This window comes from Xyrauchen texanus, chromosome 34, assembly GCF_025860055.1.
Source record: "Xyrauchen texanus isolate HMW12.3.18 chromosome 34, RBS_HiC_50CHRs, whole genome shotgun sequence".
Taxonomy (NCBI): Eukaryota; Metazoa; Chordata; class Actinopteri; order Cypriniformes; family Catostomidae; genus Xyrauchen; species Xyrauchen texanus.
In genome coordinates this window covers 22,640,165-22,655,087 of record NC_068309.1, presented here as the reverse complement: position 1 = coordinate 22,655,087, position 14,923 = coordinate 22,640,165, and the positions used below count along the sequence as shown (strand labels likewise).

Sequence of the window (14,923 nt, the reverse complement as noted above, 5' to 3'; positions counted from 1 at the left end):
TGATACCATATATACTTTTTTCCAGACAAAATGCATCCATTTCCATCTTATGAAAGAAAATAAAACACTATGCAACAATATAATGCTTTATTATATTTTCCAAATAAAGCCTTCCACAGTAAATATATAGGAATGCACAAAAATAGCACCAATTCACCCAAATTATAATTTTTCCCAAAGTCTAATTGGGAGGTTGAATTTTTGAAAGAATTAGTCCCCATAGGTTGAGTATTCATTCATATTTTCATCCATTTCATATATCTATATTCTCTATATATCTCATAATGTTTCATTTCAAATATTCATCTCATAGCATTGTTTTTTCCCCCTCCCCTTTTTCTCCCAATTTGGAATTCCCAATGTGCTTTTAAGTCCTCGTGGTCGCATAGCGATTCGCCTCAATCCGAGTGGTGGAGTACGAATCCCAGTTGCATCCGCATCAGAGACCATCAACCAGTGCATCTTATCACGTGGCTTGTTGAGCGGGTTGCCACAGAGAAATTGTGCATGTGGAGGCTTCACGTAATCCACCACAGCATCCACGCTCAACTCACCACGTGCCCCACTGAGAACGAACCACATTATAGCAACCATGAAGAGGTTACCAATTGTGACTCTACCCTCCCTGGCAAATGGGCCAATTTGGTTGCTTAGGAGACCTGGCTGGAGACACTCAGCACGCCCTGGGATTCAAACTAGCGAACTAGTGTACCCCAGGGGTGGTAGCCAGCATCTTTTACAACTGAGCTAAGGTTGCAGATTCATTGCAATGGGCATTAAATCTCAAACTCATCCTCCACAATATTAATCTGCCAGTAGACGGTGGCTATCCACTTTCCTACAGCAATCATGAAGCTGCATTCATGATTCCCTTTAGGGCGTCAACGCCAGCATCAAGTGGTGCTTTTAACTCCACAAAAATCCCTTGCTGACAAAAAGATGATAGTAAAGACTTGACGTGCTTCAGTGGTAATAAAAATTAGTACTTGATTTTTATCACAAGTCCCATCTTGGCTTGTTTTGTACATTAAATAGCTTTAAGAGGTGTTTTCCCAATCACTTTATCACTGAAACAGAGGGTACTTTCACACTGCCACTTCTGGTGCGCACCCGGGTCCAAATTACATCAAAGTTTGGTTGGGTTGGAAGATGTGAACGTTGTCTTCTGAATTCTGGTGCTTCCCTGGGAACCGCACCTGAATCCACTTGAAAAGATGGTCTGAGTTATGGATCATGTGAACATGTATGGTTCGCTGCGGATATGAAAGCAATAGTACCAAATTGGTGAAGTGAACCACTTGTGATGGCGTATAATTTATGTCTTTACAGGCTCCTGATCGCAATTATGGTGTAATGCATTTTTCATATCTGCTTGTCTCCAAACAAATCCCATCCAGCTCACATTCTTTACGTCTCTTGCAATGCATCCACGTGCTCACGGCAGACAAACAGCAAAATTAAAATCACATCATTGCACATTCAACGCAACCGCGGGAGACAATACAAGAATCAAAACAGCTGCCCCTTGTACTAACGCTGATGACGTAATCGGACCACGGTTCTGCCCAAATAATATGATGTGAACAGAGATCAGCGGGGACAAGGGGAGGAAAAAATCTTGGGTCGTGTTCAAGTAATAGAACAAAGTATGAAAACAACCTGAATTACTGCTATATGTGTTGTGAAGTGTAATGACTCTGGCGGACACATCAGAAAGGTTCCGCTTTTCCAACAAGTGTTTATGCTGGCTTAAAATTGTTGTGTTATACTTTAATCGCATGCGTTAACATGATAATTTTGACAGCTCCAATTTTACCAAAAAAATAAAAAAACAAACAAAAAAAAACACCACCTTTAAGGGCTTGTATTATGGAGGACCAAGATACAAAGTTATTTCTGTCTCACCAACAGCACAGTTTTTTCCACAAACATTTGAAACAGAGCAGCAGAGGTGAGGTGCAAAAAGATATTTTTGTGAAATGTATCAAATATTTAATGAACTGCAGCGAGTCTTAAAACAACACTTAATCGTAATGCTTTTGAGTATGTTATCACACCTCTGCACAAAATGAGCCAGGTGTTGAATCATGTCAGACCTTGAATTACATAAACAGAATTATCGCCCACTCTCTCTCTCTCTCTCTCTCTCTTCCTCACTCACTCTCTTTCACCCGCTCTTCTGGCAGCACACCCACCCAAATCCTCACGCTCACTAATCCTCATGCACTGCCAAAAACGAATCACCATATTCTGCTTTGCCCTCTCACACAAATATGCCATTTCCCGAGCAGAAAGCCCTTGGGTCTTTATCGATTCTGCTAAGCTTAAGACAGAGCAACTTTAGAGTGAGGCAAGTGCTCATGGCTAAGTGGTTGCTATGGGTGTACGTTTATGTGAGTGTGTGTGTGTGTGTGTGTGTGTGTGTGTGTGTGTATGTAAGTGTAAGTGTAAGTGTAGAGGCTGTTACCTGAGGGGTAAGGCTGAACTCAGGTGATTTCTCACTGTCCGAGCTGTTTGTGCACTCACTAAGCGGTTTGGACAGCTGTCTCTCTTTCATTGGGGTCCCTCGAATCATTTTGGGGGTGTGACCACCATCTAGCCTGGGGAGAATTTCACAGCTGCATTTATTTATTGTCATATCCTCCCCCTTTTATATCAGCATGTGTATAAGATACTAGAAGATCAAGGAACAATCATATTTAAGATAAAATATTCAAATGGCCATTGGAATAGCTCCAATTCAGACATTGAATAATTTACACACACCTTGGCAAAACTCTTCCCACACTTTTTGACCAATGAATTTCCATGACTTTTATATCACTTTTACAGACGTTTGTGATTACTGGAAAAGGATTTTTAAAAATAATTTTGATTCAAATGGATATACTAATGAATCAACAGACCGATTTATTTTTTCTTACCGATTCATTGAAAAGGAATAACTTCCTCACAAATCGGACATCACACAATGGATTGCAAGCAATTTTTACTCTACATAAGAACAATATATAGAGTATAAATAACTAGAATATTCCAGTCATTTGTCATTTCTGGAAAGTGATTTTAAAAAATTATTTTGATTCAGACTGAATCACTAATGAATCATTCAGACCAATTTGTGAATCATTTTGACCAATTAACTGAAAAGATGTATTTGCTCACAAATCAGACATCACTGTGGCTTGTAAGCAAGTTCTACTCCACACAAGCTCTAACCAAGAGCAATATTTAGGTGATGAAATATATCAGAACACAGCATAACTAGAAAAATTTATAAACACAATAGAAATTTCCATAACTAAAGATTTTGTTAATTTCCATCACAATTCCACAACCCTAACAGTTAAAGACAAGGAAGTGTGTACATAGTTTGTGCATGAAATACAGGTTTTGTGTGTGACACTAACCTGGGAGATGGCATGTTGTTGCTACTGCTCCTCAGTGGGGTCCGGGGCCTCTCCGCCACAGATACTGTGATACTAGGGGTGCCGTCTCCCATCACCTCCACTTCATTTTGTTTCTATGAAATGAATGTCAAAAATACTAGCTTACCGAGAACAGAGGAATATTGCTACAGACAAAAGGGTCAGGTGGGGGCTAAAAGAGAAAAAAACAGGACAAGGTGGCATAAGTCTCACCAGTGTGTCCATCTCTGAGAAAACATCATCCAGGTGTGCACTGGGGGAACGCTGGATTTTAACAGATACAAGCCGTTCGCTCTTCTTCAGAAGCATAAATGGAGAGGAGAAAAATTTACAAGATATGATAATTAATGTCATGTATTATACACCACTTATCCAATCAAAGTAGAAGACCGGAATAAATTACGATATTTAGTAGTGGTCGACCGATATGGGGTTTTAATCGCCGATTTTAGCCTTTCTCCATTTAAGTACTTGACTTTAACTATAAACAAGTCATATTTACATTATATTCATGATGTTAGTCAGAGAGGAACTGGCCCCCAGAGTGAGTCTGGTTTCTCCCAAGGCTATTTTTCTCCATTAAATCAACATCTTATGGAGTTTTGTGTTCCTTGCCACAGTCGCTTTCAGATTGCTCACTGGGGTTATTAACACAATTATTATTTAATTACTTATTTTTAAACACGATTAACAATCGTATTTTATCTAATTACACAATGATGATTCATCGACATTATAGACATTACAGTTTTATCATCGGTTAATGCCGATATTCTGTAAAGCTGCTTTGAAACGATGTGTATTGTGAAAGGCGCTATACAAATAAAATTGACTTGACAAGTAGATCGGAGCTGCACATTCATGACAGGATATGGTCTCCCGAGAGCTTTTCAAACATGGCCGACAGTGGACTGACTTGCTAGAAAGACTTTGGTCACACTCACGCACTTGCACAGATCCAGCACAAGCCTCAATCTCCTGACAGTTTAAACAGCTTGGATTGCCTGCTTGAATTGTTGTTATGATTTGTGAAACAGAGGAACTATTGATCCTACAGTTTTGAGTCTGGCTGATAGAATAAACACCTCAGATGAAGATATTAGATGAGCGCTAGATGGGAAGAAAAACACTGTATTTTCATGAGGCTCGTGAATTACATCCGTTTAAACTATATATCAGCATATTTGCAGACGGTATATAACAGAAGTTTTATTTATTTATTTAAGTGACAGGGAACTGTTGAGGAGAGACTGTTAGAATAGGTGCTTTAGAGGAAGATAAAAGAGTGCTCCTCCACAGGATGCTGAAATTGGAGGTATGTGCATATTTGCAGGCAGTATATGACATTAGTTTGATTGATATTTTCCTTTTTAGAAAGTTAATTTACAGGGAACTGTTGAGGAGCGTGAGGTAGAATGAAACAGATGAGCACTTTAACATTGAGCTCAAATGCATCTGCCATGGCTCGGATATGCAGACCGTTTAAATGAGACTTAAATGAGTTATTGTAGTAACATGAACGTAACAACGTGAAAAGACCTTATTGTGCTGTTGAACTAAATTTCAGCACAGCTGTATTACCTATGAAACAATGGTGCAGCTGAATCATGGCCATGCTGTAATTCGGTTCAACAGCACTCTTGTTAATGTGATATTGCCAGAAAATTATATAAAACACAAGAAATAAGGCAAAGAAGATTCAAAGCTCAATGGTGCCAGAGCTGATTTAATGTCTCTCTCTCTCTCTCTCTCTCTCTCTCTCTCTCTCGCTCTCTCTCTCTCTCTCTCAAAGGCACTCACAGGGCTCAGTCGTTCTTTGCTGAGGCTGTACCCGCTATTCAAGTGACCAAACTCCATCTGAGAGTTGGACTGCGATATACCTTCAAAAAACGGCCTAAAAAACAGAAAACACACAAACAAAGATCCAAGGTCAAAATAAGAAATAGTTTGCCCACTCAGTATCTGACTAAAAAATGGTCAGTCGAAACATCAATGAAGGCCAAAGATATTTTGTCAGTTAATTTGACATCTGCTGCATTTATATATTCTTTGTGTACCATATAATGTATACCAGAAGCCTTTATAACAATAGCACTACATCGATTGACTGCCTACTCTAATGTAGGCACAAATATTTTTATAATGCACAGCAAACACTAAATACATTTCTGAAAGCACCAGAAGAGTTGCATTAATACTAGCTAGGTAATGTTGTACCGAAGTTTTGGTTTGGGGGTGCTGAGAACACTGTCTGTTTCTTCCATCTCTTGGCCACTGTCACTCGGGTTATACATTTCAAGACTGTCATAGAGCTCATCCAGGTCCTCTTCCACATCCCGGATCTGCTCCTGGGACACATGATCCAAACCAAACCCCACCTACATGCATTATATTTCCCATCAATCACACATCAGCATGGAAACTGTGTTAATGATATAGACTACATGGTCAAAAGTATATTGACACCGAACACCACACTCATACAGTATGTTTATTATTGTTAAACATTTAATTTCAAATTCATTGGCATTAATTAGAGATGCACCGATGTATCAGCCGCTGATATTTATCAGCCAATTACAACCATCAGCAAATTGCTTTTAATCATGAAAATGCCTATATAAAAAAACAATGTTTTTTTTAATCATTAATTATCATCACCCTATGTAAAAAAAACTCTGAATTCAAATACACAATCCAGACATAATGATGAATGTAGAAGGGTTGACACTCCTAAGAACATTAGTTTATAATTCTAGTTCTCACATGAGGAAAAACTGTTGTTACAGATGTGACAATTGTGAATAAAGCACTTACCTATACATGATGAGGTAAACCTTCCAAAACATTTCACAAACCAGCAAACTTTGACTTAGACATTGGTATAGGTATCTATTAAGGCTACACGATTGATTGTGTTAACATTGAAATTGCAAAATGGTCTTGGACGATTACTAAACCTTAATAGACTGCATTCATCGATGTAGTTCATGGAAATTATTTATTTTTAGATCAATAAAATAAAGCTTTTGTACATCTTTGTACATTTTTAAAACATAATTTCTGACCAAAACAGTGATTTGATGACAAAAGGTAAGTTGCAAAAATATCGGTACCATTATTAGCCAATAGTTTTCATATTGGTGCATCCCTAGCATTAATCCCTACTATACTACTGCTACTTTAACAACTTCTACTCTTATGGGAAGGTTTGCAAAGAGGCTTTGTCATGCTTAAACAGAGAAGGGCCCTCCATAAACATTTGCCATAATGTTGGAAGCACACAATTATCTAAAATGTAATTCGTCTTCACTAGAATTACTGAAAACCTGTTAATTAGAAGGGGGTTTCCACATACTTGTGGCCATGTAGTTTATTTTGAAGGAGAACAATGAGATCAGCCAATCAGATTAAGATATGAACATGAACTGTTCTGAGTAACCAGTGAGTGGACAAGGATAGTCAAAGTTCACCCAACCTTCAAGACAGATGGGTGGAAAATGGAAGGAAAAAGACCTTTAGTAAAAGAAAAGGTAAATGTACAGTCATAAGGGTAATGGGTAAACAGAAAGATAGGATGCATAAAAAACACAGAGACTGCAATTACCTCATCAGACACTTTGAACCATTTCACCAATGCCAAAAGCTTCTGTTTGATGTTGGGTTGCTGGATTTAAAACACAAAGACCTTGTTAAACAGAAAACGGGGGAGTCAAGAGCTAACAGACTGAAATTAACAGCGTATCTGGAGGACAATGGCAGGGAACAAAATTAGCATCGAGCAGAGAGTGAAAAAAAAAAAAAAAACTGTCACAACACGCAGAGCGCCCAGTGAGCTGGCACAGGGAGTAGAGGCTTGTCGACTACAAGGAATGCACAGGAAAACAAACTAGACTTGTGATAGCATCTGAGAGGAGGAAGTAGATAACCAATGTGCTCAGAAGCCTCATCCCTTGAGGTCTATAATTCTACAATTGCATCTGCTGCTTTGTATAAAACAGAACATCAGTGACCTGAGGGAGAAAAATACAGTTGGTTAGCCTCTTGGCTCTTGACAAAGCCGGAGTCACTTACATTAGCTCTGGTGATGGAGGCTGTGGAAGGGAGTTTACGACGAGGTTTCTTCTTCCTCAGCTCATCCTCGTCATCGTAAAGGTACTGCCCAAAAATAATAAAACATCAATTTCTTTATATTTATTTTATTTTTTCTCTCAGGCCAGAGCAGTGGTTTGAAACTGGTTTTGCTTCAGGACCCACACTGGACTTCAAGTGGCAACCAAACTCATTTCATAAATTGTTTCATACAAAAGTAAACAAATAAAAGTCCTTAAAATAAATTTTTTAATTGATATGCACACAATATACAAAATTATTTACATGATATAGGCTGAAAGAGAAATCCGACTTTATTTTAGTTTTCCTACTTTATAATTTGAATGTTTGGTTTCTAAATGTCTCCTGAATTTTGATGGTTTTATGCTCTCGACAGCCGGATTTTGATTGGATGCACAGCCTTTGACGTAAACAGCAAAAGATATGGGAAGCATTTCTTCTTTATATAGCACGTCTAATTACTTTGTTGTCTCCTAACTAGATTTCTTTAAATGGTTAGTTGTACTTTATTATTAGCATTTAACATTTTGGAGTTTTCTCCCTGCTGTCCATGACCCTATCAGATCAGACCTGCAACCCTTTTTTGGGCCACGACCCATCAGTTGAGAACCACTTTACAACCAAAATAATAAGTTACAGTCTTTACTCATAATTGTATTATCGGATTATCTCATCTGAATATTTTCTCAACAAAATGGTGTCTTTCATCACAGGTCTTACCTGCCCCTGTAGGGGGTCATCACTGCCATCCTGCTCAGACGAATAGCTTTCCTCTTCCTCCTCAGAGTAATTGTCAATGTCTGGTGAACGATCTGAAAGGAAAAAAACAAGAACAGTGACAAATATTTAACAAGAGTCTTACTAAAGGACTTGCAGGATGCCCTCAAAAGTTTAAAAAGCAGCCTTGGCATATTTTTGTATATTCTCATTGGCTGGTTCAAATAGGGATATACAGTGAGGTTCAAAAGTCTGGAACAATTGTGAAAATGCTTCTAAATTGCATTTGTTTTATTTAATATGCCGTTTCATAACAAATTGTATTATCAGCATGGCTGTCACTTGGTTTTAAAAAGTGGTGGGGACAGTTTGGAGGGGAGGGGGGTTGTTGGATGATGTCACAAAGTGGAAAAAAAAATTTGCAGATAATGTCAAATGATGACTTTTTAAAGGTCATTCTTGATGACCAATTCAAGCACTCCATTAAATATTTCACATAATTAATGAAATTATGTCAAAAATAAACTCAATTGCTTGATCGCCACTTATAACCCACACAAACAAAATAGAAACACAAGCTCAAGAACGGGAGACTAAGCAAGGGAAAAAAGTCACTCATTAATTATGCCTATTATTATCAGCATAACATTTTAAGTGATAAGCTTATTAAATTAACATGAATTTCAAAATGTTTTAGCATTTGGTATGTCTCCTTTTTGCTGTAATGACAGCATTCAATCAAGCTGGTATGGATTCCACAAGTTTGTCAGCAAAACCAAAGTTATCCAAGCATGATTTGATGTTCCAAAGAGCATCTTGTGTGCTTCAAAGGAAGCAAGGAAAACTGCCTACAGAGTACAAAGTCCTACAGAGTTAATAAGGTCAGTGTCATGAATGTGCTTGTTTGTTTTGTGACCAAACAAGCACAAACAAGACCAAAAAGTGTAAAATCATATACATTTCTTATTAATTTTACAACAAAAATTGTATTTCCAGGTTTAAATTAGATTTTGATCCCCAGATTTTTACACTTGTATTTTTAAGTGTCCCACTCTTGCCTGATAGTTTGGCCTTTGGTCCCTCCGGGTCGATGGGCTGACTGGAGAGAGAATCCACCCGGATCTCAGCAACAAGCACTGCTGTGTCCTTCACTGTTGTGTGCAAACCCAACACATGAGCACCTTCTGTAGGGTGCTGCATCACCTATGAGGAAAAACAGAGAAGCCATGAAGATTAAAAAAAAGTTTAATTAGTTCACTAAATTAGTTTAGGGTTTGCTGCAAAATATACTCAATATATTTTATGGCCTACTTGAGAAAGATTTACACAAGAGCAGTAAATAAGAAAAGCATTCAATTGTGGGCCAGCTGCTGTCTTCAGAGCCATCGTGGGTTTTTAACGGCTTCTTACCTCAGCCATGTTTATCAGTCCTAGTGCAAGAGTCTTATAGCCCAGTATAGTGCGATTCTTGTACCGCTTGCGCCTCTGAAGCATGATCTGAAGCTTGTTGGCATCTCTCTTCAAGAAGTGTGGATACTGAAATAAATATGGAATAGAAAATGTAGTGCAGGTTGGATCTAATTCTTTAAAAAACAGAAGGGCTGAATCTCAGGCGCTTCAAATAACAAGAAATATCAAAACAAAAACATTAATACCTAATATATTTAATCTGAAAATGTCCATCAAGTACTAATCTCATCCCAAACATGCACACAAAGCTAACCTGCAGGGAAAAGGTGAGCTGAAGATCAGTCTCTGTAAGCCCAGATGAGGACAGCATGATTTCATTTGAACGCAAAATACGCTTTGAGCCCTAAAGAGACATTTACAATCATTAGTGACCTAAACGTAGATTAATCACAGTTTCACCATTTCAACGTTAATAAAACAGATACTCTTCAATAAATGACATGCTTTAAATTTTGAGTTTCACCTGAAGTTTGACTGCAATGACCACTGATGTAAGGTCTCTGTCCAGCTCTTTCAAAATCACTAATTTTTTGAGAGTTAGACTGAGAAGTCTGCAAGACAAAAAGAGGTTTGGGGAAAGGAAGGAGAGAGATTGGGGTTGTTCCAAGGACAAGTTGCTATGGCAGCTGAATTAACAATAGGTCCCCATATTGCTTATACTGTCTACAGTATAGAGTGGACATATTGGCCTCAAATCCAAGATGTAATTTTGGCTGACATTTCATCTAAAGTTCTAGACAACAATTGCAACCTTTTGTACTGTGTGGAAAGACCAATGCCATTATGATATATGATATTATGACGTTTTAATATACTGTAGGTCAATCACAATTACAAATCTAATGGTGGCTTGTGGGCTTAAGATTCAAAAGACAAGCTATCAAGTAATACGTACAGAAAACTAATTTGACTGGAACTACAATATTCAGCTTTGCACCTACTGCATATCAACAGCTTCCACTCCATGCTTCCAATGGAATGAAAATAACAAGTAATTTATCTCCCCTCCAAATGAGATATGACATCCTATCTCCACTTAGCAACAGACATGGGATTTCATGTCCCAAAAAAAATTTCTTTGAGTAGGTGTGCTGAGATGTTTTTGGCCTAAAGTCAGGAACACTACATTAGAGATATTAGATTAAAGTGATAAAACTGAAAGTGGCACAGCACAAGCACACCCAGTTTCTGTGACAGCTTGTATTTTCACACAATGACAGTGGGATGTTTCAATCAATTTTAATATATACAATACACATGCATTTCCATACCGCTTTAAAGATTATGATAAATGTAACACATTTAGACGCATAATACTGCTGTATACTGTAGTCAGAATTTGTGTTAACCATGATTTGTTTTTAGTTCTTTAAATCTTTATTCATTTCCATTGCCTATTTGTGTCAAGTCCAGTTTCTTATTGTAGACCCAAACTCTATATCAATGTTCTGGAAAATAAAAAGAAACAATAGATAAATACATAGCATAGAGGAATTTACAATCTAATCTGTCAAAGTAACAGCTAATGATTATTTATAGTGCAATCTCAGACTGTGTATTTCAAAAGACGTTGAAAATCACTCTTATAATCAAGTAAATTAACTGGTACTGGATACAATTAGATAGGTAACACACAAAATCGACATCCCAAGATGCTCAGACTAGAGGTTGACCGATAGTGGATTTTGGAGGTGAGACTATGAACAAGCTTGAAATACACTTATATAAGGAATCTTTTTTTGAAGTGATGGAGACTTGGCTCCATTGCAAATATCTAAGCATTTAACAAACTAAGCTTTTTATACCCGATATATTCACTAGATTACACAGTATATTTCAAAATATGAGGATTATTATTATTATTATTATTATTATTATTATTATTATTATCATCATTCACAAGACATGAAGTTGGAGACACGACGCATGTGCTGACAGGGCACGCATTCAGTCACGTATTTGTTTTCATGTCCTCGCTTCAATTTAGAACTCTTGATTATCTAATCAAAATAAACTTCATTTGAGGATAAAAATATGGATGAATACTGTCAGTAATTGACTGTTTTTATTTTACTTCTAGAGGCCACTAATATTTGTAAAACCAAGTTGTTTTAACAGCAGAATCCTCCAGCGCTGGCCACAGAATAACACAGAGGAATAATACAAAATAAAAAACTATCTGCATAGATTTTTGCTGATGACAGATCCTTCCAAAAAAGCAACTATCAGCACCGATTAATCTGTAAAACCAATATATCAGCCTATCTCCAGCTCATAAATCCCATGATGTCAAGCTAGGCTAAATGACCACAGATCAGCAGAGACACAAATACAAACTAGCATCTTGAACCCAGTCCACTCTTCAAAGTGATCCACAGTGAACACATACGATTATGGGTCTAATTCACTTACAAGTCTGTCCCTCTGCATTAGTGTGTAACTCGAGAGCAAGGAGACTCCAGGCCAGAGACAGGTAATGAAATTGGGAGAGGATGGGAAAACCAGACAAACATCTCACCTACCACTGCTTATGCAAGTCATTGGAAAATAATAAGTATGCACTTAAGACTGCAGAATTTTATATTAAGTAATAATTATCCTGGTTTATTTGCACTGAATCTACACACTGACTTTGTCTCTAGTAAAAATGTATTAATGTACTTTGTCATTAAGAATACCTTCAAACAGTATCCTAAACCTTGAAATTTCTTCTTTTTAAGTAAGAGCATTATGGAGCCAGTGTCATAGACAGAGACAAGAACAAAATGTCTTCATTGTGAAGTAATGCTCTTAAAATGATCCTCCTTAGTGTCTGTCACTCCAATTCTGCTTCACTTCTCTTCTGGCCCCTTCTTACAGTCAGCCTCTTTGCCTCTTCATGGCCATTTTCTCTTCCACTCCCTGCATTAAGCATCCCAAAGCACTCCTCTACATTTTCATATCACAATCCCTTTATAGAGGATGAAAGTGGATAGTAAACATACAGCAGTATTACTGGAGCACACATTTTAATATAAAACATGAGCAGACTTTGTTTAAATGAAATAAAAAAAAGAGCTTTTTCCTACTCTTGTGTTCACTACAAAAACAAACTGTATTCAAATTATCATTGTACAATTTCAATCATTAAGAAATTATTTTTAGCTCTGCAAAATCCTGTTTGTTTTGGAGGTTAACATACTTTCATTAGTAGCTTACTATTTTTTTTTACCGGAGTGAGGTTAAAAGAGGAAGAACATGATGCAAAGAGAGGAGAAGTCAGTTATCAAATCAGTGAACGTTTCAACCGTTTCTAACTTGAGAAAATGTTCTTTGATATAACACTAAAAAAATTTTTGTTAGGTAACCTGACAAAAGGTGCTTCATGCTGCCGCATCTAAACTAACTGGTTTAATTTATGTAAAAAAACAATTATTTAATGTTACTGAATCAACCTGATTACATTAGGCTACACCAAAAAATTGCATTCAACTGTACATTAACGCATTTTGCAGCGTAGAAAATAACTTAAACTGAATTAAATAGAAACGGTTTAAAGGAACAATACAATTAAAGTTATTGTTATTGAATTGTAAAACTATATTGTTTAATCTTTCTTTAGTTTAATGCAGTGATCTCTTGCAGCGCAGCGTGACGTGGATTAACTATTTACTGTGTTACAATGTAGCTCTTTTGCAACTCCACACAGCGCGTGTCTACTAAACATTAATGAAAGAAACGCTCGCAGGCGCACGCATGCACATACCTGGGCACGCAGCTCGGGGATGAACTGTCAATCTCCCATGTCGCGAACAGGTTCATCTGAAACGGGCGACTCGAAGAAATCGTGACCGACCTAAGAGAATGCAGGTGGGGAGATGGAGCTCCCGGTCGCTGCTGAATCCCTCCTCGTTCCGACATGCTGAAGTCTCGAGATCTGTGTTGTCAATCTTGGTCAGTTTATACGCTCGCTCGCGAGTGTGGTCTGAGTAAATAATGACACGTTCATGGCACGAGCCCGTTTACGTTCCCGCCTCCGCTCAACCCTTCATTTATTCCAGTCATGGAGTTTTTTTTTCTCAGCGCTCGACTGTCTGTTCAGCAACACCGGCTTGTGATCAGCTGAGCGTTTTAAAAGTAGCAGGAAGCGGAAATCTCTATAAAAATCATATAGAAAAGTAACGCCTCTCGCTGAAAACATCCAGCCACGACAAAATGCCATGAATTTGAACACTTCGTGCGCGTTTGTTAACATGCGCTGCAGCGCGAAACGGATGTCTTTGAACGTTGCGTCGCGTCTCGCGCTGAAGCGCCGCGTTTTTTGACGCATTGAAATGCTTCTCGAGACATCTGCATCTGCTGTAGGCCTATTTGTTGTGCTGCATTTAGCTTTTTTTAACGCAAGAACGCGGTCGGTCTGAACGACCCCATCACTGCAGGCGCGCGACGCGTTTGCTTGCAGGGTACAGCTTAATTGATTACAATGGGAGCATTCTAGTTCCTCACATCGTTAGTAATGTAGATGGGATGTAAAAAACAGGGAAAACTGACAGTGGGTGACTGTGTTCCTTTTTCAGATTCAAGGTACGAGCATCAGATTTGACTGCCACCTGTCACTATTTGTATTAAGATATGTCCGTGGAATCACGTGTTTAAATATTTAAAATGAAAACGCTGCCATAATTTACTCACCCTCATGCCATCCCAGATGTATATAATTTTTTTTCTTCTGATGGACACAAACAAGATTTTTAGAAGAATATTTAAACTCTGAAGATCCATACAATGCAAGTCAGTGGCGATCAGATCTTTCAAACTCCAAAAATCACATAAAGCATCATAAAAGTAATCCAACCGACTCCAGTGGTTAAATCTATATGTTCAGAAGTTAGGAGTGGGTGTCCTTTTTAAATCTCCACTTTTACTATCACATGCTTAAAGTAAAAGTGGAGATTTATAGGAAGAAATGATTGAAATATTGATCTGTTTCTCAACCACACCTATTATATCAGTTCTGAAGATATGCATTTAACCACTGGAGTCATATGGATAACTTTTATGCTGTGTTTATGTGATTTTTGGAGCTTGAAAGGTCTGGTCACCATTCACTTGCAATGCATGGATCTGCAGAGATGAAATATTCTTCTAAAAATCTTAATTTGTGTCATCAGAAGAAAAAAATCATACACATCTGGGATGGCATGAGGGTGAGTAAA

At 37.8% G+C, this 14,923-nt stretch overlaps 1 protein-coding gene across 3 annotated transcripts in view; it reads right to left on the bottom strand.

The window, feature by feature from the left end:
• LOC127627929 (phosphofurin acidic cluster sorting protein 1-like) overlaps positions 1 to 13,899 on the bottom strand; it is a 26,011-nt gene extending 12,112 nt beyond the window's left edge. Inside the window, exons 1-13 of one of the 3 annotated variants that reach the window (XM_052104548.1) lie at positions 13,474 to 13,899; positions 10,192 to 10,279; positions 9,982 to 10,071; positions 9,669 to 9,794; positions 9,317 to 9,461; positions 8,262 to 8,353; positions 7,503 to 7,586; positions 7,036 to 7,095; positions 5,646 to 5,776; positions 5,229 to 5,322; positions 3,642 to 3,725; positions 3,411 to 3,523; positions 2,468 to 2,600 (exon numbers count right to left, since the gene is read on the bottom strand). In XM_052104548.1, the coding sequence (XP_051960508.1) occupies positions 2,468 to 2,600; positions 3,411 to 3,523; positions 3,642 to 3,725; positions 5,229 to 5,322; positions 5,646 to 5,776; positions 7,036 to 7,095; positions 7,503 to 7,586; positions 8,262 to 8,353; positions 9,317 to 9,461; positions 9,669 to 9,794; positions 9,982 to 10,071; positions 10,192 to 10,279; positions 13,474 to 13,628 (1,395 nt within the window). In that variant the 5' untranslated portion in view covers positions 13,629 to 13,899. Of the gene's footprint in view, positions 1 to 2,467; positions 2,601 to 3,410; positions 3,524 to 3,641; positions 3,726 to 5,228; positions 5,323 to 5,645; positions 5,807 to 7,035; positions 7,096 to 7,502; positions 7,587 to 8,261; positions 8,354 to 9,316; positions 9,462 to 9,668; positions 9,795 to 9,981; positions 10,072 to 10,191; positions 10,280 to 13,473 lie in introns of all 3 variants that reach the window. The other 2 variants (XM_052104549.1, XM_052104547.1) reach the window with 2 other exon arrangements.
• Between the last annotated feature and the right edge of the window lie 1,024 nt (positions 13,900 to 14,923).